General features: G+C 33.9%; 1 protein-coding gene across 3 annotated transcripts in view; it reads left to right on the top strand.

The window, feature by feature from the left end:
* The first annotated feature begins 3478 nt into the window (after positions 1-3478).
* arhgap17b (Rho GTPase activating protein 17b) overlaps positions 3479-25354 on the top strand; it is an 80750-nt gene continuing 58874 nt past the window's right edge. For all 3 annotated transcript variants that reach the window (XM_056453284.1, XM_056453282.1, XM_056453283.1), the window contains exon 1: positions 3479-3785. In XM_056453284.1, coding sequence (XP_056309259.1) covers positions 3733-3785 — 53 coding nt within the window. In that variant the 5' untranslated portion in view covers positions 3479-3732. The remainder of the gene's footprint in view (positions 3786-25354) is intronic.

Below are 25354 nucleotides of genomic sequence, written 5' to 3'. Positions count from 1 at the left end.
TTACGTGACTTGATCACATTCACGTTTATAACTAATATTTGAGGTACATTATTTCAACACAGCGATGTGATTAAGAGTAAAGACACAGACTAGAAAACATTACATTGTATCAATAAAAAGGAAACAAAAAAATCTTGTCTGGTCTAAACATTGAGAAAACCCAATCTTTTCTCCAGCTATCGGTGCAGCCCGGAGACCTTCATGTGGGAGGGATTTATGCCGCAAGTAGGGTGGGTTCAGGGTTGCTGCTGTAGGTGTAGTAGACATATACATTTAGACCCTTCTCATCCAAATTGGCTACTTGTGCTCGTATATTCGGGATATAGGCTACGGCCACAAGATGGCAGCAGACAATTACAATGATCAAACTGTCAAAGGAAACAGTTCGTTGAAATTTTCTGAAGTAATTTGTCTTTGTACAGCAGCCTATATAAATTAGATTCAAATAGGCCTATTAAAATGTAGGTTATATGTGAATTGTAGGCCTATATAAAATATAATTTATGTAAATATATATAAAATGAATTTGAAATGTAAAAATGTTTAGTAATTAGACAAGCGTAATTTGTATTTAGTTACATTCATTCCTTTTCTTTTCGGATTGGTCCCTTGATTAATCCAGGGTCGCCACAGCGGAATGAACCGCCAGCTTATCCAGCACATGTTTTACGCAGCGGATGCCCTTCCAGCCGCAACCCATCACTGGTAAACATCCATATACACTCACTCACACTCACACACTATACGGACAATTTGCCTTGACATGTACCGCATGTCTTTGGACTGTTGGGGAAACCGGAACACCAAACCAAAACCGATTTATCAAATTGTTTTATTTATTAAAATAATATTTTAGTCACCAAACCTATTTAGAAATTAAAAGATAATACAATTAAATTCATGCAAAATATTGCAGAAGAAAAATAACAACCTACAAAATTTCAACTAAATTTTTCAATCTTTTTGCTTCTCTTGATTTTTCTTCTTTTAAAATTTGTATTTAATATTTTTCTTTAATATATACATTTGGCTGTGCTAGTTTTTGGACCGTTATCATAAGTTATTTTGTTAGAAAAGCTCCAGATTTGGCTTCAGTACTGACTAATCTAATGTAAATGCCCAAATATAATATTGTCTAGCTTCCTATTAAAAATATTTTATTTTTATTTTATTTTTAGAGTTTAAAAGATAGATTTGTGAGGGGTGTCCTTATTTATGCTGAGCACTGTATACAAAGTCTACTTTAACTCCTTTACTCTTTAATTTCACTCCACTTTTTAAGTTCAAACTTGAAAATATGTCTTTGTCTAGAAAGGTTCAAGTTTAGACAAAAAATATATATAGTTCTTTAAGTGCTTTAAATAGCTTACAGTATGTCCAAATAATAATATTTCACCCAAATAGTTTCATATATTGATGAAATAATGTTCAATTGCACATTTTAAAATAAATGTTCAATGTTATCATAATAACATCATAATATTAGTATATATTAAAGGATTATAATATAAATATCATTGATATTTTTTGCTGACTAATGGCTAAAACCTATAAGATATTAGCAAAGCATAGATGTTTAAAATGACAAGTTTGCCCTGCAATTATTCTTAATATGCCTAACAGTAAACTAGTGTTGTAGACTAAAAGTTAAAACGCATTACATTTAATCTTGCATTTAAGAAACCAAGGGAGTTTCACATAGGCCTACCTGAAACCTAGTTAAACTACTAAACTATTATTATTTGTGTATATTAAAATATTTTTTGTAATAATTCAAATTAAATAAAATGTATAGGTAATAAATAAGGCGAAAGGCGGTGCACTGAGTTGAGCTGTCGTCTCACAGCAAGAAGGTCCCTGGTTTGGGTCAGTTGGCATTTCTGTGTGGAGTTTGCATGTTCTCCCCGTGTTGGCATGGGTTTCCTCCGGGTGCTCCGGTTTCCTCCACAGTCCAAGGACATGCACTATAGGTGAATTGTGTAAGCTAAATTATCCTTAGTGTATGTGTGTAAATGAGAGATTATGGGTGTTTCCCAGTGATGGGTTGCAGCTGGAAGGGCACTTGCTGTGTAAAACATATGCTGGATCAGTTGGCAGTTCATTCAGCTGTGGCAACCACCGATTAATAAAGGGATTAAGCAGAAAATAAATAAATAAATGAATGAGGCGACATGGTGGCTCATTGGTTAACACTGTTGCCGCACAAGCAAGAAGGTCACTGGTTCGAGTCCCGGTTTCTTTGTGGAGTTTGCATGTTCTCCCCGTGTTGGCGTGGGTTTCCCCCACAGTCCAAAGACATGCGCTATAGGGGAATTGAAAAAACGAAATTAGCTGTAGCGTGTATGGGTGTTTCCCATTGGGTTGCGGCTAAAAGAGCATCCACTGCGTAAAACATCTGCTGGATAAATTTGCGGTTCATTCTGCTGTGGAAACCCCTGATGAATAAAGGAAACTAGGCCAAAGAAAAATGAATGACTGAATGTAATGAATAATGTACGTCCAGATAATTTAGTATTTGATAAAACTCTTTACTCTGTTATAATTTAATAATATTCATAACATTGCTAAATATTATCTTAACACAAAAAAACAAAACAAATAAACAAACTTCTTAATTCTGCTGAAATATCTGGTTCACAAAGGGTCTCTTGGTTTATTTATGTAATATACAGTCAGGGTTGGACTTAACCCATAAGCAAGGTAAGCAACCGCTTAGAGCCCTGGCAAATAGGGGGCCCCGGTCAAGAAGCCCATATTAATCATCCTAAAGCTATTTTATAGTTTATAGTTTTTCTATTATATGTTGTTAAATCTGTCTGTAACCATTATTATTTTTACGTTATTACTTCTTTTCTAAACTGGGGGCCTCCATGAATAGTGGAACGTTCCTTCCGTATTGGACATGCAAATAATAAAATCTAATCACAAATCACAAGTATGATTTATTAACTGTACATATTTTGTGAGCTTGTTTTTATTTGTGAATTTATTGTATTTACTTTTAAATTAAGAAGGTTCCACTTAAAATATATTTTAACATGCAGATTATTTAATCCCATACCTGGAATTGCTTAGGGCATATCAAAAATATTGTTCAATATTGTCCTAGGACAAGAATGGGTGTTGTTCAGTATTTGTAGTAGGACAACTTTGATGAAAGGTGATGATCCATTTCAAATGTTGACTACTGTAGTGTAACTTCCAGATTTCAGATCAGCCATCCCTCGTTATTGGACTCTGTACGGAAGATGGCGCTATTACAAAGAAAAATACAGAGTTTGACTTCATTATGAATGAATTTAAAGGTAGTGAGCTGTTATTTGCAGTTCTAATACAAAGCTGGCGCTTAAATCCCGACCAACATCATATATAACCAACATAAAGTGCAACACCTAAAGTGAAGTGAAGCAGAGTGTTAAAAGCATGCTAATGGTCTAATCAGACTAGCTCAGTCAAGGTGTCATGTGTCACAACCCACAGAGCTCCACAATAGGGAAGTGAACGACACTTCCTATTTCCTCGCTGTTACTGCTGTTCACTGACTAAAGCAGAAAACGAGAGGAGATGAGAAACGAAAGGGACGCGCGGTTTATAAATGGGTTTGAGCAGTAAATGACACGGACTCTCGGCTTCGGATCCTTGTCGCGCGCGCGGAATGGGAGCGTCCGTCGGCTCCAAATAAAACAGCGACTTCTCAAAGTTTTGCGTATTGGCGGATGAAGAGGATTCAAGATGAAGAAACAGTTCAACCGCATGAAGCAGCTCGCCAACCAGACTGTTGGGAGGTTAGTGTGGTCTCTTTTTAAAAGTGTTTGAAATCTGAAAAGTGTAAAAATGTACGCCGTAGAGTTGGGAGTGTCGTCGTGTGTGCGCGCGCACAGGATTGCACTGATAAAGTGGAGTTCACAGAGCAGCAGAAAAGGTGTGATGTGGTCAGAGTTATAAATATGCTTGATATATTCTTGTGACACTTTCTTTTCCACTGAAGAAACCACTTTGTGTGTCAGTTTGTCTCATATATAATGTTACATGACCGACTGAAAGAATGAGGCTTTTTTCAGTCCTCTCATCTCTGTCAGGATCAAACATCTAGACTATTTACCTGAAATAAAAATGAAGTACAAGCATATGTAACCAATTGTATTCTTTAGGATAAACCCATTGGAATCTTGTAATCATCTGGTAACATCTTGGTAAATGGTAGCTTATATATGATATGAACTGTATGGCTAAATGAACCACAAATTGACTGTTGGATAAACATTGCTAACGTTAGAAGTTTTGATTGACATTATGCTAATATAGCTAACTGGTTATTAGCAACATATGATAATAAATTCAATTGAATTTTTATTCGACAGATTTTATACAAGCTGTACAAAAATACAAGTATCCCATACATTTTGAAATAAAAACTGTCGAGGATAAAAACACAATAAAGCCCTGGGCTTGTTTCCATTGTGGTCCTCGCTGTTAATTAAAATAAAGTATGGCTTCAAAATACAGTTGATGTATAAAACAAACAGAACCTCCACATTTTAAAACAGGAACAAAATTATTCACAAATACATTTACTCCATTCATTCATTTTCTTTTCGGCTTATTCCCTTTATTAATCTGGGGTCGCCACAGCAGAATGAACCACCAACTTATCGAGCATATGTTTTACACAGCGGATGCCCTTCCAGTTGTAACTGCCCTTCCAGTTGTATTAAAGCCTAATCCTAACTACAAAAGAATCATCTTTCTTTAATTTCATTCTTGAAGCAAATAAAATAGCCTCTGTTTTACCTATGCATAAACAAAGTTTATTATGCAAAAAAACAGTTGTACGAATTTCTTAACTGTGAGCTCATGATTTCTTCCCTTTTGTCTTGGTGAAATACTAAAATTGCGGTGTCATCCGCATAAAACCAATTTTGTTCTTTAGAATAAACCCCTTAAAATGTTTAAATTAAATAAACATATCAAACACTGTAGTCTGTATATAATATGAACTGTATGGCTAAATGAACCACAAATTGACTGTTGGATAAACATCTGTCGCAGTTTTTGATTGACATTATATATAGCAAACTGGTTATTAGCAATGTGATATATTAATTTGAGACAAACAGCTAGCCTATTTACCTGAAGTGAAAATTAAATACAAGCATATGTAACCAATTTGTTCTTTAGGATAAACCCCTTGAAGTGTAACATCTCGATTTCAAATTAAAAAAGCATAACACACACTGTAGCCTATGATATGAACCGAACTGTATGACTATGAACATCGTAATGACTGTTAGATAAATCTGTAAACATCTGTAGCAGTTTTTGATTGACATTAATATTGCTAATTGGTTATTAGAAGCATGATATATTAATTTGAGACAAACAGCTAGCCTGTATTGGAAACTTAACATCAGTCAATTTTGTTCAGAAGATAATTATGTTCATGGTTTGGTTAATATAAACAAACATTTATCTTTGATTTTAGTCTTGTTATTGGCAGTTTTAGATTAAATGGATAGTTCACGCAAAAATTTGATCTACTGATTATTTTCTTACCCTCAAGAGGTTTTAAAACCGGTTTGAGCTTCTTTCTTCTTCAAAAGAAGATATTCTGAGGACTGTTGGAAACTGGTAGCCATTGACTTCCATAGTAGAAACCAAATATTATGGTGGTCAATTATGGAGTCAGATCGGTCTCAAAAAACGCTACGTTTCCGAAATCAAATTCATACATGCACAGTACAGTTCACATTTACAAAATCCAATTTCTAAAAACAGATAAATAGAACACACAATTTGTAAATTTACAGGTGAAAATTGTGAACATTTTTGCCAAATAAATTGGATTTGTGTATTTATAAATTGTGTTTTGAATTTCTGGATTGGATATTTGTATTTTAGAATCGTTTTTTTGAATTTATAAATTGGATTTGTGTATTTTTTTTTTACGTGTTTTAAATTGACAAATTGGATGTGTACTTCTTAATTGTTTTGAATTTATGAATTGGATTTGTGTTTTTTTAATCGTGTGTTGTACAAACAAATTGGATTTTGTAAATGTGAATTGTGTTGTGGAAGTATAAATTATATTTTGTAAATGTGTTATTTTTGAGACTGATCTGGCTCCATAGTCAATGGTTACAGCTTTCTAACATTCCTTAAAATATATTGTTCGTGTTCAACAGAAGAAACTCAAGCTGGTATTGAAGAAGTGGAAGAGAAAATCATACAAAATGGTCATTTTTGTAAGAACTATACCTTTAATATTGTGAAGCATATAATTATGGTGGCTTGAAAAGCCAGCATACTGTTATCTATCTTAAACTTATTATTATTCTTCTTCTTCTTCTGAGACTAATTTCTAAGTGTATCTCCTCCTAGGCCTTTCAAGCTACATACTTCAAACTTTCGTCAAACCTTCGAACTGGTCTGACTCGGGTTGCTATATCTTTTCTAACTGATCCGACCTTGGGTTTTCCGAAAAACGACCCAGAAAAATCCCAAAAGTCCCATTGACTTAACATTGGGTCAAACTTTGTGAGCTCATAACTCTGCATCAGACTGTCCTACAGACTTCTAACTGGACTCATTTAACTCAGTCTAGCCAGCAGCCAATAACTGATGACTTTTTAACTTACTAGCCACTCCTTAGCAACCACTTACAGCACCCTAGCAACTGTCCCATAGACTTCCATTGTAAAAGACTCCCATTTACTTAACATTGGGTCAACCTTTGTGAGCTCATAACTCTGCATCAGACTGTCCTACAGACTAGAGTCTGGCCTCATTCAACTCAGTCTAGCCAGCAGCCAATCACTGATTACCTTTAAACTTACTAGCCACTCCCTAGCAACCAATTTCAGCACCCTAGCAACTGTCCCAGAGACTGTGACTAGCTATTCTAACACACGCTAACAGTTTAAACTTCCTACTGACATGCTAATCTTGCTAGAAAGGTGCTAGCAACACGATAGTGACATGCTAGTCATGCTAGTAACATGCTAATTCATGCTAGAATCATGCTAACAACATGCTAATTCATGCTAGAAACAAGCTGATTCATGCTAGAATCATGCTAGTAACATGCTAGTTACATGCTAATTAATGCTAGAATCATGCTAGTAACATGCTAGTTCATGCTAGAATCATGCTAGTAACATGCTAATCCATGCTAGAATCATGCTAGTAACATGCTAATTCATGCTAGAATCATGGTAGTAACATGCTAATCCATGCTAGAATCATGCTAGTTACATGCTAATTCATGCTAGAAACATGCTAGTAACATGCTAGTTCATGCTAGAATCATGCTAGTAACATGCTAATCCATGCTAGAATCATGCTAGTAACATGCTAATTCATGCTAGAATCATGGTAGTAACATGCTAATTCATGCTAGAATCATGCTAGTAACATGCTAATTCATGCTAGAATGATGCTAAAAACATGCTAATTCATGCTAGAATCATGCTAATAACATGCTAATTCATGCTAGAAACATGCTAATTCATGCTAGAATCATGCTAGTTACATGCTAATTCATGCTAGAATCATGCTAGTAACATGCTAATTCATGCTAGAATCATGCTAGTTACATGCTAATCCATGCTAGAATCATGCTAGTAACATGCTAATTCATGCTAGAATCATGCTAGTAACATGCTAATTCATGCTAGAAACATGCTAGTAACATGCTAATTCATGCTAGAATCATGCTAGTAACATGCTAATTCATGCTAGAATCATGCTAATAACATGCTAATTCATGCTAGAAACATGCTAATTCATGCTAGAATCATGCTAACAACATGCTAATTCATGCTAGAATGATGCTAAAAACATGCTAATTCATGCTAGAATCATGCTAATAACATGCTAATTCATGCTAGCAACATGCTAATTCATGCTAGAAACATGCTAGTTACATGCTAATTCATGCTAGAATCATGCTAGTAACATGCTAATTCATGCTAGAATCATGCTAGTTACATGCTAATCCATGCTAGAATCATGCTAATAACATGCTAATTCATGCTAGTAACATGCTAATTCATGCTAGAATCATGCTAGTAACATGCTAATTCATGCTAGAATCATGGTAGTAACATGCTAATTCATGCTAGAATCATGCTAATAACATGCTAATTCATGCTAGAATCATGCTAGTAACATGCTAGATCATGCTAGAAACATGCTAGTAACATGCTAATTCATGCTAGAATCATGCTAGTAACATGCTAATTCATGCTAGAATCATGCTAGTAACATGCTAATTCATGCTAGAAACATGCTAGTAACATGCTAATTCATGCTAGAATCATGCTAGTTACATGCTAATCCATGCTAGAATCATGCTAGTAACATGCTAATTCATGCTAGAATCATGCTAGTAACATGCTAATTCATGCTAGAATCATGCTAATAACATGCTAATTCATGCTAGAATTATGCTAGTAACATGCTAATTCATGCTAGAATCATGCTATTAACATGCTAATTCATGCTAGAAACATGCTAGTAACATGCTAATTCATGCTAGAATCATGCTAGTAACATGCTAATAACATGCTAATTCATGCTAGAAACATGCTAATTCATGCTAGAAGCATGCTAATAACATGTTAAATCATGCTAGAAACATGCTAGTAACATGCTAATTCATGCTAGTAACCTGCTAATTCATGCTAGAATCATGCTAGTAACATGTTAATTCATGCTAGAAACATGCTAGTAACATGCTAACTCATGCTAGAAACATGCTAGTAACATGCTAATTCATGCTAGAATCATGCTAATTCATGCTAGAAACATGCTAATTCATGCTAGAATCATGTTAGTAACATGCTAATTCATGCTAGAATCATGCTAGTAACATGTTAATTCATGCTAGAATCATGCTAGTAACATGCTAATTCATGCTAGTAACATGCTAATTCATGCTAGAATCATGCTAATAACATGCTAATTCATGCTAATAACATGCTAATTGATGCTAGAAACATGCTAATTCATGCTAGAATCATGCTAATAACATGCTAATTCATGCTAGAAACATGCTAGTAACATGCTAATTAATGCTAGAAACATGTTAGTAACATGCTAATTCATGCTAGAATCATGCTAGTAACATGCTAATTCATGCTAAAAACATGCTAGTAACATGCTAATTCATGCTAGAATCATGCTAGTAACATGCTAATTCATGCTAGAATCATGCTAATAACATGCTAATTCATGCTAGAAACATGCTAATTCATGCTAGAATCATGCTAATAACATGCTAAATCATGCTAGAAACATGCTAGTAACATGCTAATTCATGCTAGAAACATGCTAGTAACATGCTAATTCATGCTAAAATCATGCTAGTAACATGCTAATTCATGCTAGAAACATGCTAGTAACATGCTAACTCATGCTAGAAACATGCTAGTAACATGCTAATTCATGCTAGAATCATGCTAATTCATGCTAGAAACATGCTAGTAACATGCTAATTCATGCTAGAATCATGCTAGTTACTTGCTAATTCATGCTAGTAACATGCTAATTCAGACTCGGCTTTTCAAGCCACCATAAAGTTTGTCCTCAAACTTTAATATCTAGTTAAGGTAGTACTGCATATTAATGTGTAATCTATAGTATTAAATATGAATACTGTTAATTATTTAAGATATAGGTCAAGACTTTTCAGGAAGTTCTCTTAAGCAATTCATATAAAAACGAATTCATATAATAAAATAATTATGGTGGCTTGAAAAGCCAGCATACTGTTATCTATCTTAAACTTATTATTATTCTTCTTCTTCTTCTTCTGAGACTAATTTCTAAGTGTATCTCCTCCTAGGCCTTTCAAGCTACATACTTCAAACTTTCGTCAAACCTTCGAACTGGTCTGACTCGGGTTGCTATATCTTTTCTAACTGATCCGACCTTGGGTTTTCCGAAAAACGACCCAGAAAAATCCCAAAAGTCCCATTGACTTAACATTGGGTCAAACTTTGTGAGCTCATAACTCTGCATCAGACTGTCCTACAGACTTCTAACTGGACTCATTTAACTCAGTCTAGCCAGCAGCCAATAACTGATGACTTTTTAACTTACTAGCCACTCCCTAGCAACCACTTACAGCACCCTAGCAACTGTCCCATAGACTTCCATTGTAAAAGACTCCCATTTACTTAACATTGGATCAACCTTTGTGAGCTCATAACTCTGCATCAGACTGTCCTACAGACTAGAGTCTGGCCTCATTCAACTCAGTGTAGCCAGCAGCCAATCACTGATTACCTTTAAACTTACTAGCCACTCCCTAGCAACCAATTTCAGCACCCTAGCAACTGTCCCAGAGACTGTGACTAGCTTTTCTAACACACGCTAACAGTTTTAACATCCTACTGACATGCTAATCTTGCTAGAAAGGTGCTAGCAACACGATAGTGACATGCTAGTCATGCTAGTAACATGCTAATTCATGCTAGAATCATGCTAACAACATGCTAATTCATGCTAGAAACAAGCTGACTCATGCTAGAATCATGCTAGTAACATGCTAGTTACATGCTAATTAATGTTAGAATCATGCTAACAACATGCTAATTCATGCTAGAAACATGCTAGTAACATGCTAATTCATGCTAGAAACATGCTAGTAACATGCTAGAATCATGCTAGTAACATGCTAATTCATGCTAGAATCATGCTAATAACATGCTAATTCATGCTAGAATCATGCTAGTAACATGCTAATTCATGCTAGAATCATGCTAGTAACATGCTAATTCATGCTAGAAACATGCTAGTAACATGCTAATTCATGCTAGAAACATGCTAGTAACATGCTAATTCATGCTAGAAACATGCTAGTAACATGCTAATCCATGCTAGAATCATGCTAGTAACATGCTAATTCATGCTAGAAACATGCTAGTAACATGCTAATTCATGCTAGAAACATGCTAGTAACATGCTAATCCATGCTAGAATCATGCTAGTAACATGCTAATTCATGCTAGAAACATGCTAGTAACATGCTAATTCATGCTAGAATCATGCTAGTAACATGCTAATTCATGCTAGAAACATGCTAGTAACATGCTAATTCATGCTAGAAACATGCTAGTAACATGCTAATCCATGCTAGAATCATGCTAGTAACATGCTAATTCATGCTAGAATCATGCTATTAAAATGCTAATTCATGCTAGAATCATGCTAGTAACATGCTAATTCATGCTAGAAACATGCTAGTAACATGCTAATTCATGCTAGAATCATGCTAGTAACATGCTAATTCATGCTAGAATCATGCTAATAACATGCTAATTCATGCTAGAAACATGCTAATTCATGCTAGAAACATGCTAATTCATGCTAGAATCATGCCAATAACATGCTAAATCATGCTAGAAACATGCTAGTAACATGCTAATTCATGCTAGAAACATGCTAGTAACATGCTAATTCATGCTAGAATTATGCTAGTAACATGCTAATTCATGCTAATTCATGCTAGAAACGTGTTAGTAACATGCTAACTCATGCTAGAAACATGCTAGTAACATGCTAATTCATGCTAGAATCATGCTAGAAACATGCTAGTAACATGCTAATTCATGCTAGAATCATGCTAGTTACATGCTAATTTATGTTAGAATCATGCTAGTTACTTGCTAATTTATGCTAGTAAAATGCTAATTCAGACTCGGCTTTTCAAGCCACCATAAAGTTTGTCCTCAAACTTTAATATCTAGTTACAACTGCTAGCCAAATTACATATGCATTACATATTACAATATATATTGATAATTAAGCACCTAATTTGTCTAATTGATCAATCAGTAGTAAATCTAGATGAACCAGTATATTGACTGAGTTTTGTCCAATGATAGCTTAGTTGTGTCCAGGTTATAGATAACTTTGATAGTATAGATAACACTACTTTTTCTCTGTCAAATCAAATATATGACTAAATTATATAAATATAAAAATTAGTGTTGGGCAATGATAAACCGAGATTATTCACAACCAAGATTAAAGTTTAATAAATAGACCAGAGATAAATATAACAGAATTATAAGGTTTTCTAAATAATTAAATGTATGCATTTGTAATCATTAGATTTGACTTTTTTTATTCACTAAGTGGAGCTTTTAAGTCATGTAAATATTATAATATATGTAAAAAAATATGAATACCTGTTAATTTATTAATTCAGGAATAATGCAAAATGAGACTTTTTAATAAAGAAATGACTTTTTAATAAAATATTTATGAAAATAAATATATAACCAAAAAATAAAACATATATGGAAATGGGAGCCCACAATAAAATTTAAATCTGAATTTATATCTCAGTGGTTTGCTCTGTCGCCTCACAGCAAGAAGGTCACTGGTTCAGGTGCCGGCTGGGTCAGTTGGCATTTCTGTGGGTAGTGTGCATGTTCTCCCTGTGTTGGCGTGGGTTTACTCTGGGTGCTCCGGTTTCCCCCATTGTCCAACACATGTGCTATAGGTGAATTGAATAAGCAAAATTGGCCATAGTGTGTGTGTGTGTGTGTGTGTTTCATTCCGGGCGTTTCATTCCGCTGTGGTGACCCTTGATGAATAAATGATGAATAAAGGGACTAAGCTCAAGAAAAATGAATGAATGAACAATTGGATCACTAAAATCGGAAGCCAGTTTGGCACCAATATATTGTGCATTCCTTTACATTATATTATTATCCATTAATATTATTATTATACATTTACAAATTACATTGTATTAGCAAAATATACATCATATATATTAAACTGACTAAAAAATAACTTTTAAAAATAGTTTAATAGTTAACATAAAAAGATATGTTGTCATGATTTATTGATCATCTAATAAATAAAAATTAATAGCCAATAGAATTTATTATTTTCAAAATAAAAATAATTGCTGGCTCATTTTGATGTGGTTACTAATGTGCTCGGAGTGCTTGTTAGTACATTTAGTACATGTGTTCTAACCAGTGCTTGTCAAGGTTGACTATTAGTGTATTTCACCAGAAAACAATCAGCTGTCAATCTCTACACTGTTTAAAATTTCTTATAGAACCTACAGTAACTTACTGGCAGCAGTTCGCCAGTAATTTACTGTAAATCAATGACAGCAAAAATACTGTATTTACATTTACAGCACCATGTATCTAACTCTATATATATTTAAAGTATCGCATGTCTTTACTGTAAAATATACAGTAACTTTCACAATACAACTTTAAAATACTTAAAGTAAAATTACAGTAAAATACAGTTCATATTACAGCTAAATACTGTGTAATTTACAAAAATTGATAACAGTGTAGAAGCTTGTCTACTTGCTGCATATATGGAAAGGATATGTTAGTTTTGATAGATATCTGCAGATCTCAAGGCTCAAATTTGCTCAGAAAAAGCAAGAGGAAGTTCAGGTCCGAGAATTTCAAGAGCTTGTCAGCGAATGACGCTCTCAGATTCCCTTTCCTTGCATATTTACTTCTACAAAAGACGCAAGGGTTAAGTTTGGTCGAAATATTTTAGATGCTTTTCAGTGAACTCGCAGACAATTGCATAGGGCTGGGCCGATAAACGATATTATATTGAATCGTGATAAGATTTATATCAATAAAAATGATAAGCTCTGGACTTTTTTACTCTATATTGATCTACACAGCAGAAATCTGCAACAATGAAAATCTAGAAGTGTGTTGATATTAGAGACGCACAGAATTTTCGGCCGCCAAAAATAATCGCCCACTGAAAATAGGCTATGCTGTTTAATGGACTCTCTAATTTTTGTGGCTTCAGTCATCGTTGGGATACTCTTTTAAATCTGGAAGAATTAACAACTGATATTGTAATATATATCGTTATCGTTCTATATGTAAAATAATTAATCGAGATTGCATTTTTGCCATATCACCCAGGCCTACAATTGCATATTCATTTGCCAGTAAGTAGCTTTCACAATGTCTTTATTTAGATTGCCTCTTTATTTTTTCTTCTACTTCTCCATCCGTGAGGCAGCTGGTAGATCCATCATTCGCTTGTCACAGTCTATCAGATCGACTGATGCACAATACAGATCCGGCGTAATCCAGACCCGGAGGTATGATAGTCCGGCCAGCTCTCTGCATGGCAGCTGTCCAGCCCAGAGAGACGCCACGTTTTGATACAGTCGGTTAAATTACAGCCCCAGTTAGTTTTTTCTGCACTGCAAAAAAGAAACACTACAGGAAATCGCATTGTCCTCTGTGTTGTATATATCTGATATTTCATTTAGTTTTATTCCTGCTGAATAAAAATGACATATTTTAGGAGATTGCTTCTGTCTTTAATGATATATCCTGGATCTTATAAAGAAGAACTTAGAAATTGTAAAATTAAAATGTAATTCCGTTTGTCAGAAATGAGATGAAAGCTCAAATAACTGGGGGTGGGGGGCGTTCATTATGATTTTGTACATTTGTAGACACAATTGAGCAATTCCATGCAAATGTCAACCATGTCATGAAAAAAATGTTGTTTTCACCAAAATAGCAAAACCCTTTCTTTTTTTGTGTATTTTAAAATACTGCAAAAATACTCCAAAATGTTTTCAAACAATTATATTTGATTTACTAAAGTCACACAAGTACCAACTTCACATCTGTCACATCCATAACGGAGCTTTTCTTCATAAATGCAAAAATGTCAAATAAAATAAATGTCAAAAATTTGTTCTAGTCAGCCATAACTCTTATTTTATTAGCATAATTTCTTTTGGGTTGTGAAGTTTCAATTCACAGAATTTCTACAAAGTATGTTTACTGTAAACTCGCAGAGCTTTTTTTGGTCACATCCATAACACGTTTATTTTCCTCATTTAAAGTACATGTTTACAGATTGATATTTTTCTGATCCCTTAACTCTGTGATAAGTTGTTTTGGAAAACATAAACAAATGTTTCAATATAACGTTAATATATACTTTCTGTGTGAGTTTATGTTTTTGACATTTTACTGCAGATGTCACATCCATGACGCTGGAATTGCTGAATTATTAGCCTGTGGAATTCTTTTCCAAGTGATGTTTAAGGAGGATTTTTTTTAACAGTATTTCTGATGATATCATACCTGCCAACATTTGTCTCTGAAAATCCAGGAGACTGGGGAGGGGGTGGATGGCTTGGTGTCAGGGGTGAGGTGTCTGAATAACATAGCTGGGAACCGGGTAAATAACTACGCACTAGGTTTCGGGCGACCACTGCGATCAGATACTAGGCCTATACCAAAGTTGGCAACTAGGCATGGGCCGGTATAAGGTTCTGAGGGTATGATAACCTTGGATAAAAATATCACGGTTTCGCGGTATTGCTCATTGCTCTAAAATATATTCTTTTTAAATGTCTGGGTAAATAACAAAAATTTTGAACACAATATATTTCATTTTGAGAAACAATATATTTTGGAGCTGTAAACATGTCAGGCTAAATAGTTCAAATAAATTATTGACTTCTGCTGTCTATATTTATTTTAAAAACAGATTTCTTTACAATATAAAGACGGCACCTTTGGATATTTTTCTGCTGGATATACTGTTGTTCAAAAAAAAAAAAAAGTAAATAAAAAATCTTACACATACTTTAGGAATGGTATTGCAGAAAATGTTGATGGTTTTAAAACCTTGACTTTTCCAAACCGCGGTGTACCTTGAAAACCGTTATTGTTCCATGCCTATTGGTGACCCAGGGGTATTACAGACTACCAAAAAGCGGGGGGCAGGGGGTGAAATTACGGGAGTTTTCCAGGAGAAATAACAAAACGGGAGGGTGGCGGGAGATAGGTCTGAAATACGAGAGACTCCCAGGAAATTATATTGATATTGAATGATATTTCTTTTAGCTTGGTTAAAATAAAAAGCATACAGTTCTAAAATTGCTAATGTTCATATTAATATTTTCTTATGTTATTATATTATAGTAATAATTTATTTTCAACCGGCTACAGTACAAACACTGTTGTCCAATAGCTTGCCTAATTAACCTAACTTGCCTAGTTTACCTAATTATCTCAGATAAACCTTTTAAATTAGATTTTTAAGATGAATACTAGTATCTTGCATTATAAGAAGTAAAATATTATGCACAGTGATCATGGCAAAAAAAATTAGTTATTTAAATTATTACATTTCAAATTGTGTTGAAAAAAAAAAAAAACAGTGCTTCGGAAATATGCATAAAAAATGTTTTATTTGATGGCATGGTTAATTTTCTTTGAACTGTATTTCTGAAATGTATAAATGCTCTAGACCACATAAACCGCTTGCACTGTTTGGCTTTACTCATCAACTCAACTGGACTTCTGCTTTTTACGCATTTTGATGAACATAGAATTTCCTTCTTTTCCTGAAACCAAAACCAGATGTTCAGGGAGCTGGTCAAATGAAAATCATGGCAAGAGTCTCTCTGTCTACAAGCTTTATTGTATGTCGTTGATCTTAGCTGTTGATTGAACATCAGACCAGCTCATAGGGAATGTTCTTTCACTTTGGCAATCGTATGTGTGTGAATGCAAGAGTGTATAGCTGTTTCCCATTGTTGGGTTGTGGCTGGAAGGGCATCCGCTGTGTAAAACAAATGCTGGATAAGTTGGCGGTTCATTTTGCTGTGGTGACCCCTTATGAGACTAAGACGAAAAGAAAATGAATGAATTTGGCACTCATTATGGCAAAGTTCTTTTAAAGTTACAAGTAGGTCCACATGGAATCTGCGCGCGCAGAATTCCGCAGATTTCCGCAAATTTTTAGCCCATCATTGATTCTGTTTTTTTACTTGTGTAAATGTGTGTTAATTTATATTTATTCAGTTTTTTTATTAAGTAATAAAATTGGCTAATATGAAAATGTTCATATAATTTATTTACAATACAGTTTGTAAAGTCATATTTTCTCTCTTTTAGTAGTTTAGTTTAGTTACTATTATATAGAAGACTTGCTTTGTTTGCCATATAAAATGGATCTAATTAGATTTGCATTGTAAACATTAAATACAAGTTAAAAGGTATTACTTTTTGGTTCATATATTCAGGTTTTAGTTATGATACTCCCAAAATCATTCCGCATAAATCCACAGATCTTTAACAAAATTCTGCACAGAAACAGATTCTGTCTGGCCCTAGTTATAAGCAAACCATCTTTCAGTAGGACTAAATGGATAGTTCACTCAAAAAGGGAAATGCAGTTATATAACGCTGTACTGTATAACCAGCTTTCTTTCTTTCTTTCTTCAAAATGAAAATAATGATAATAAAAAAAACTACAACGACTTGGTACTAGCAATAGCAAGGTTAGAGTATCTGATAAAATGTGTACTTTCAATGCAGTGCAAGTTGCTTAGATAAAAGTGTATTTACATTGTAATGTAAATGTAATGAATAGCTACATGCAATGCAACACTGCAATATGCAATAAAACTCCAAGCCATCATCGAAGGCAATGTGCGTTTCTATTTTAGAAATGTTTTCTATGTCCACAACATTACAGCATAACAACAACATGTACTACTATGACAAAGATCACCCTTGGGTACAGATTATGTGTTTTATTCAGTGTTAAAAGCTCCCAATGTGAGGTTAAATACTATTTTACATGAAAATTATTGCCATACTAGTGAAATCAACCATTTATAGTTCACATCAGATCTTGAAAATAAAATGACTAACATTAGCAGATGGTTTGAAAATGAAAGTCAGAAGTGTGTTGAGCACAAACCAACAACATCAGTCACTTCGTAGTCTATTAATAACGGTAAAGAGGTTTAATATGCATTAGTTACATTGAAACCATTTACCATTGCATTGGGAGTGCAGTGGCTGCTATTTAAATGTTTCTGTTATGTCGTGCCACTTTTAGTGCAGACGGACAAATTGCTTGTCGATGGAATCTTGTGTCATGTAACGTACTGACACCGTGTTAAGCTTTCTAAAAAATGGGACTGTATCCCAGATGGGGCTGGGATTTTGGAACAGTGTTTAATTCACAGAGTACATTGACAAGCTTGGCAATATTGCACCTACAGTTGAAATAGATTTAATTGGGCAATAATGGCAATGAGAATCATTGACTATCAGCTGTTTGCGTAGCTTCTCAATGAACTACGGCTTTGTGTAGTAAATGCTGCATGTAAAAATACTGCATATAATAATAACATGATTTTACTCCAAACTCACTTCATAACTTCAGTCACGTGTGAATATTAGGCGACATTTACACTGATGCATTTTTGTTTCATTTTTGTTTTTAAGCATATACATTTTGGTATAGTAGAGTTACGCCTGTCGTCAGTACTTCTCTGCCATCTTCAACCAGCTAAAACACAATGTTTTGAAAAATCTAAAGCCCCTACTACCCTAGTTTAGTGAAATGCAAACTTTTGGAAACAGAGGCACAGCTATCCACAAACTCCATCTGACCGGTCTTCTCGACTATTGAGGAAACTACATACACTTCAGTCCTGATGAAATAATGAAAGCAGTTAAATCCTCTAGTCCTAGTACAAGTTATTTTGTGGTGTGTTTGGAGTTTCTTTCCGAGAGCGCCTTTAACCTTTGAATAGGGATTTACTTCTGCTTAAACAAATGTGCTTCCCTGACATGATGTCTGACAATCGCTGCTATGCTCAATCGTACTTACAATTTAATTTCGATGAAACACCAAGCCCTAATCACAGAATTGTCCTATGCTACACATACCAAATAGTCCAAGTGTCTTGGGGATATTTGAGGGGGTTTTCTGAACAGCAAACCAAAAATTAGTGGAGATGAAGTATTATTTAATCGAAATACTGACCCAGCCCTTGGTCTTCATGCAAAAATGTTCATGAAACTCTGTCTACTCTAGTTCACCCAGAAAAAACACAGTAATGCACAATTTTGATACTTTTGAGTAACAAAAGATCACCAAAGAAATCACCAAAACAGTATCCAAGTGATTGCTTTACTTGAATGTTGAATATTTCACACCAGAGAATTTGTTGTCCAGTGAAAGTTAGCATGCTGTTGCAACAAGATTAATTTATCTCATATATATACATACATACACACACATATATATATATATATATATATATATATATATATATATATATATATATATATATATATATACATATATATATATATATATATATATATATATATATATATATATATATGTATATATATATGTATATGTATATATATATATATATATATATATATATATATATATATATATATATATATATATATATATATATATATGTATATATATATATGTATGTATGTATGTATGTATGTATGTATGTATGTATGTATGTATGTATATACATGCATACATACATACATGCATACATGCATACATATATATATATATATATATATATATATATATATATATATATATATATATATATATATATATATATATATATATATATAAGAAAATAGGTGGATTGTTTTTTCATCTTTTTGTTTTGCATTTATATTTATCTTCCTTAATTACTTGTGTGCTTTTTCTGGCTGAGTTGGAGTCAACTCTGAAGTTTATAGATGCACATGAGCACACTGTTATGCAAAAAGACTAACTGTCAAGGTCAGGATTTTGGTAAAATATTACCAGCTAGTTATTTGATTAATTTGATAGCATTTAAGATTTTTGTAGTTTTTTTGTGTTGCATTTTTATTTATCTCCATACCTTAAATACTTGTGTGCCTTTTCTGTCTAAGTTGGAGTCAACTCTGTACTTTATAGATGCTCAAAAACACACTGTTATGCATAAAGACTAACTGTCAAGGTCAGGATTTTGACAAATTACAAGTTAGGTATTGGATTAATTTGATACTTTTTAAGTCCAATGGCATTTAAAAACATGGCATTAAAGTTTGACAGCATGATGGTTTGGTATAGTGGGCACTGGGCAGGGACAAATCATTTAAACTTAGACCGTTTTACAGGACAACTTGTATTGCATTAATTGCTCAGAAAGACTCTTTTTAATCAAGAGACAATGGAAGACCACGGAAAGCTTCCTTTTTATTTGCATATTTATTGTCATTTATGCAGGGTGTCATAAAAAAGAAAGTGGAGTTGTATTGGCACAAGCATTTGGTGGAGTATTTATTTTACAGTTGTTGTCATCTGAAATATGCCCGAAAGGTGACAATATCTCTTTTGTTTGGTTACCAAATTCCAGCTTGCATAATCTGGAGAAATGTTAATCTTTTCAAATGAACATTTTGTTGTTGGGTCAAAAGTGTTTGCTGAACTAAAAGGGCCTGCATATAGGTCTGTTTAGAATATGATTGGATCCCATCATACAATTTGTTATGTCCATTATTGTTAATAAGTGCTTATGTTTACATCAAGGGATTTGCACCAATATGGTTAAAGATCATGCTGTAATTATTAAATATTTCCTAATCCAGCATTTTTTTGCATTTGCATTACATGTTTCTAAAATTGATCCACAATTGGATATTTAGTATTAGCTGATAATCTCAAAATTCTTCGTTGTCCCAACACAAATCAATCACAAATCGAACACAATTTTTTATTTATTAATTAATTTATTTATTTTTACAAATTTAGGTATATTGAACATAAATCAAACAAGTTGTCCCAAAAAAACTCCAGAATTGTGTTTTTTCAGCTTATTTTAAATAAGTAATTTGGAGATGCAGCAAAAACAATTTTTCTTTAGTGTTTTGCCTGCAGATATTGTACGTTTCAAACACAATTGGATACTTAAAAATGGCTGATCATTGTGCACATCTGACAACTAGATATTAAAGTTTGAGGACAAACTTTATGGTGGCTTGAAAAGCCGAGTCTGAATTAGCATGTTACTAGCATGAATTAGCAAGTAACTAGCATGATTCTAACATAAATTAGCATGTAACTAGCATGATTCTAGCATGAATTAGCATGTTACTAGCATGAATTAGCATGATTCTAGCATGAATTAGCATGTTACTAGCATGTTTCTAGCATGAATTAGCATGTTTCTAGCGTGAATTAGCATGTTACTAGCATGATTCTAGCATGAATTAGCATGTTACTAGCATGTTTCTAGCATGAATTAGCATGTTACTAGCATGTTATTAGCATGATTCTAGCATGAATTAGCATGTTTCTAGCATGAATTAGCATGTTATTAGCATGATTCTAGCATGAATTAGCATGTTACTAGCATGATTCTAGCATGAATTAGCATGTTACTAGCATGATTCTAGCATGAATTAGCATGTTACTAGCATGATTCTAGCATGAATTAGCATGTTACTAGCATGTTTCTAGCACGAATTAGCATGTTACTAGCATGTTTCTAGCATGATTTAGCATGTTATTAGCATGATTCTAGCATGAATTAGCATGTTACTAGCATGATTCTAGCATGAATTAGCATGTTACTAGCATGATTCTAGCATGAATTAGCATGTTACTAGCATGATTCTAGCATGAATTAGCATGTTACTAGCATGTTTCTAGCACGAATTAGCATGTTACTAGCATGTTTCTAGCATGATTTAGCATGTTATTAGCATGATTCTAGCATGAATTAGCATGTTTCTTGCATGAATTAGCATGTTATTAGCATGATTCTAGAATGAATTAGCATGTTACTAGCATGATTCTAGCATGAATTAGCATGTTTCTAGCATGAATTAGCATGTTACTAGCATGATTCTAGCATGAATTAGCATGTTACTAGCATGATTCTAGCATGAATTAGCATGTTACTAGCATGATTCTAGCATGAATCAGCATGTTACTAACATGATTCTAGCATGAATTAGCATGTTACTAGCATGATTCTAGCATGAATTAGCATGTTACTAGCATGATTCTAGCATGGATTAGCATGTAACTAGCATGATTCTAGCATGAATTAGCATGTTACTAGCATGTTTCTAGCATGAATTAGCATGTTATTAGCATGATTCTAGCATGAATTAGCATGTTACTAGCATGATTCTAGCATGAATTAGCATGTTACTAGCATGTTTCTAGCATGAATTAGAATGTTACTAGCATGTTTCTAGCATGAATTAGCATGTTATTAGCATGATTCTAGCATGAATTAGCATGTTTCTAGCATGAATTAGCATGTAACTAGCATGATTCTAGCATGAATTAGCATGTTACTAGCATGATTCTAGCATGAATTAGCATGTTATTAGCATGATTCTAGCATGAATTAGCATGTTACTAGCATGATTCTAGCATGTTACTAGCATGTTTCTAGCATGAATTAGCATGTTATTAGCATGTTTCTAGCATGTTGTTAGCATGATTCTAGCATGAATTAGCATGTTTCTAGCATGAATTAGCATGTAACTAGCATGATTCTAGCATTAATTAGCATGTAACTAGCATGTTACTAGCATGATTCTAGCATGAGTCAGCTTGTTTCTAGCATGAATTAGCATGTTGTTAGAATGATTCTAGCATGAATTAGCATGTTACTAGCATGACTAGCATGTCACTATCGTGTTGCTAGCACCTTTCTAGCAAGATTAGCATGTCAGTAGGATGTTAAAACTGTTAGCGTGTGTTAGAATAGCTAGTCGCAGTCTCTGGGACAGTTGCTAGGGTGCTGAAATTGGTTGCTAGGGAGTGGCTAGTAAGTTTAAAGGTAATCAGTGATTGGCTGCTGGCTAGACTGAGTTGAATGAGGCCAGACTCTAGTCTGTAGGACAGTCTGATGCAGAGTTATGAGCTCACAAAGGTTGATCCAATGTTAAGTAAATGGGAGTCTTTTACAATGGAAGTCTATGGGACAGTTGCTAGGGTGCTGTAAGTGGTTGCTAGGGAGTGGCTAGTAAGTTAAAAAGTCAGCAGTTATTGGCTGCTGGCTAGACTGAGTTAAATGAGTCCAGTTAGAAGTCTGTAGGACAGTCTGATGCAGAGTTATAAGCTCACAAAGTTTGACCCAATGTTAAGTCAATGGGACTTTTGGGTTTTTTCTGGGTCGTTTTTCGGAAAACCCAAGGTCGGATCAGTTAGAAAAGATATAGCAACCCGAGTCAGACCAGTTTGAAGGTTTGACGAAAGTTTGAAGTATGTAGCTTGAAAGGCCTAGGAGGAGATACACTTAGAAATTAGTCTCAGAAGAAGAAGAAGAAGAAGAAGAAGAAGAAGAAGAAGAAGAAGAAGAAGAAGTTTAAGATAGATAACAATATGCTGGCTTTTCAAGCCACCATAATAACCGTAGTTTTATGCTTTTGCGCAGCAGTTGAATTGTTACTTTATCAGTATAGACTATGCATGCTTTTATATTTGCAATTTCATAGCTATAGAAATCTGGTACTCTTATTTTATCCTCTACTTTTTGCATGTTTTTTTTTTATTTTTTAGATGGTTTAGAGATTGTCAATATGACAGGTTAGTGTTGTGTGTTGGTTGCCTTCTTTGACACCCCTTTTGTCCTCTTCCACATCATTGCAACCTTTTATTTTTTATAAATGTTTGATTATTGCATTCTTTGTCTTGTATATAGTTTGAGGTTTGCAATACTTTTCACATTGTGTACAAATTCCCATTTATTTTTTGCCATATTTAGTTGTTTGTCTGCCCAAAAACAGTGCTGCTTTAAAATGTCCAAATCATTCAGGCAGTTATTAAGTCGAAGTAATCAGGCTTTGCTCTTCTGTTTTATTGATTGTTTTTAATAAGCAATACAATTATTGTGTGCCGGTTTGCAATGGCAATACTCTACTATTTAGAGCAAGGTAGGGGCCCAAAATTATTCTGCCTAGGGCCCCCAAATGAACAGGGCTGGCCCTGTCTGCACAATAAATTGTTTCATCATCAATATCGCAATGTGCACATTCACAATAGTCACATCCCAGGAAGTGCAACATTGACTATATACTGGATTTTGGGATTATAGTTTACCAGGAGCCACAGTTCAGTACACAGAAGAGTTTGGATTCACTTAAGAGTTAAACATACAAATGATAAACTTTCACTTTATTATGTTTTCTTTTTTAAGGCCAGGGACTGTGTTAGCATTCAGGCACAAGCAATTGTACTGTTTGTGACTCTAATAAATATGTATTGATTCAATTATTAATACAATACAGTGTTATTTTACATTTGATTAAGTTTCTGTACCTGAATAATGTGATGTAAAATATTTCACTTCTGTCTACCCAATAATAATCCAGAATAATCCCCATAATCTTCCAGAATTATCCCAATCTGTCTAAATTAATGAATTCTTTCCAAATAGAGCTATCTGGTGATATTGAATTAATATCACAATATAAATAGCAGAAAAGCAAACTAGGGCTGTCGGCACCAATAGCCTAGTGGTTAAGTGCTCCAACATATAGCACCATGGTGCTCACAGTGACCCGAGTTTGATTCCCTGCTCAAGATCCTTTGCCAACCCTTCCCTTCTGCTCAGAATACTTTCCTGTCTTTAACCTCCACTGTCTTTTTACAATCAAAGGTGAACCCCTAAAATAATAATTATAACAAACTAAGGCTGCACGATATTGAAAAAATCTGAGAGTGCAATATTTATTGCGATATACTGTAACTACAATTTCACCAAATGATCGAATAACACTATTTGGAAAGTATTTATCATCACACTTTATTTTAACATCCACTTCTCGGTATTAGCAAACCATTAACCATGACATGTGCTTCAAAAAACGAACTCCTTATTTGCTCCTTATTAATAGATGTTAAGGTAGTTTATGTATTGAGTTAGGGATGTAGAATAAGATCATGTGGAATATTTAGTTTATAAGTGCTAATGAGCAACCAATATCTCAATTACATGCATGCTAATAGGCAATTCTTTAATAGTGAGCGTTGGTCCCTAAAGTGTTACCAAATATATTTATTTAGATTGATTGGGATGACTCTGTAGGGTAGTGAGTGATGCATAAAATGTAATAAACAAATTACAAGCAAAGATAAATACAATAAAGCAAAGATGACGGTGAAATAAGCAGTGCATCCTTTGTGGTTTTGTATGTATAAATGTAAAAATTACACTGCAAAGTCTTTATAGTAAAAATAATGCAATGAGAATGATTCTTTAAACTTCCAATTGGCAAAGGGTCTCAATACTTTAATCTCTCACAGGTAGGGATGTAGCGATTCACCTGACTCACGGTTCAATACGATTCACGATACTAATCTCACGATTTAGTCACGATTTTTAAACAAAATTATTTGAAACAAATTTAAGGTGAACAGGAGCCCTTTCTTTTTTTTAAATGCTGCACATTTTTTGCTAAATAATATATTTTCTGACATTACCAAATTGCTATTTTAAAAACAGCACTAGACTGGTCTGGCCACTGGCATA

This window comes from Danio aesculapii, chromosome 3 (assembly GCF_903798145.1).
Source record: "Danio aesculapii chromosome 3, fDanAes4.1, whole genome shotgun sequence".
NCBI classification, from domain to species: domain Eukaryota; kingdom Metazoa; phylum Chordata; class Actinopteri; order Cypriniformes; family Danionidae; genus Danio; species Danio aesculapii.
Note: the sequence above shows the minus strand (reverse complement) of the source record. Positions and strands in the feature narration are given on the sequence as shown.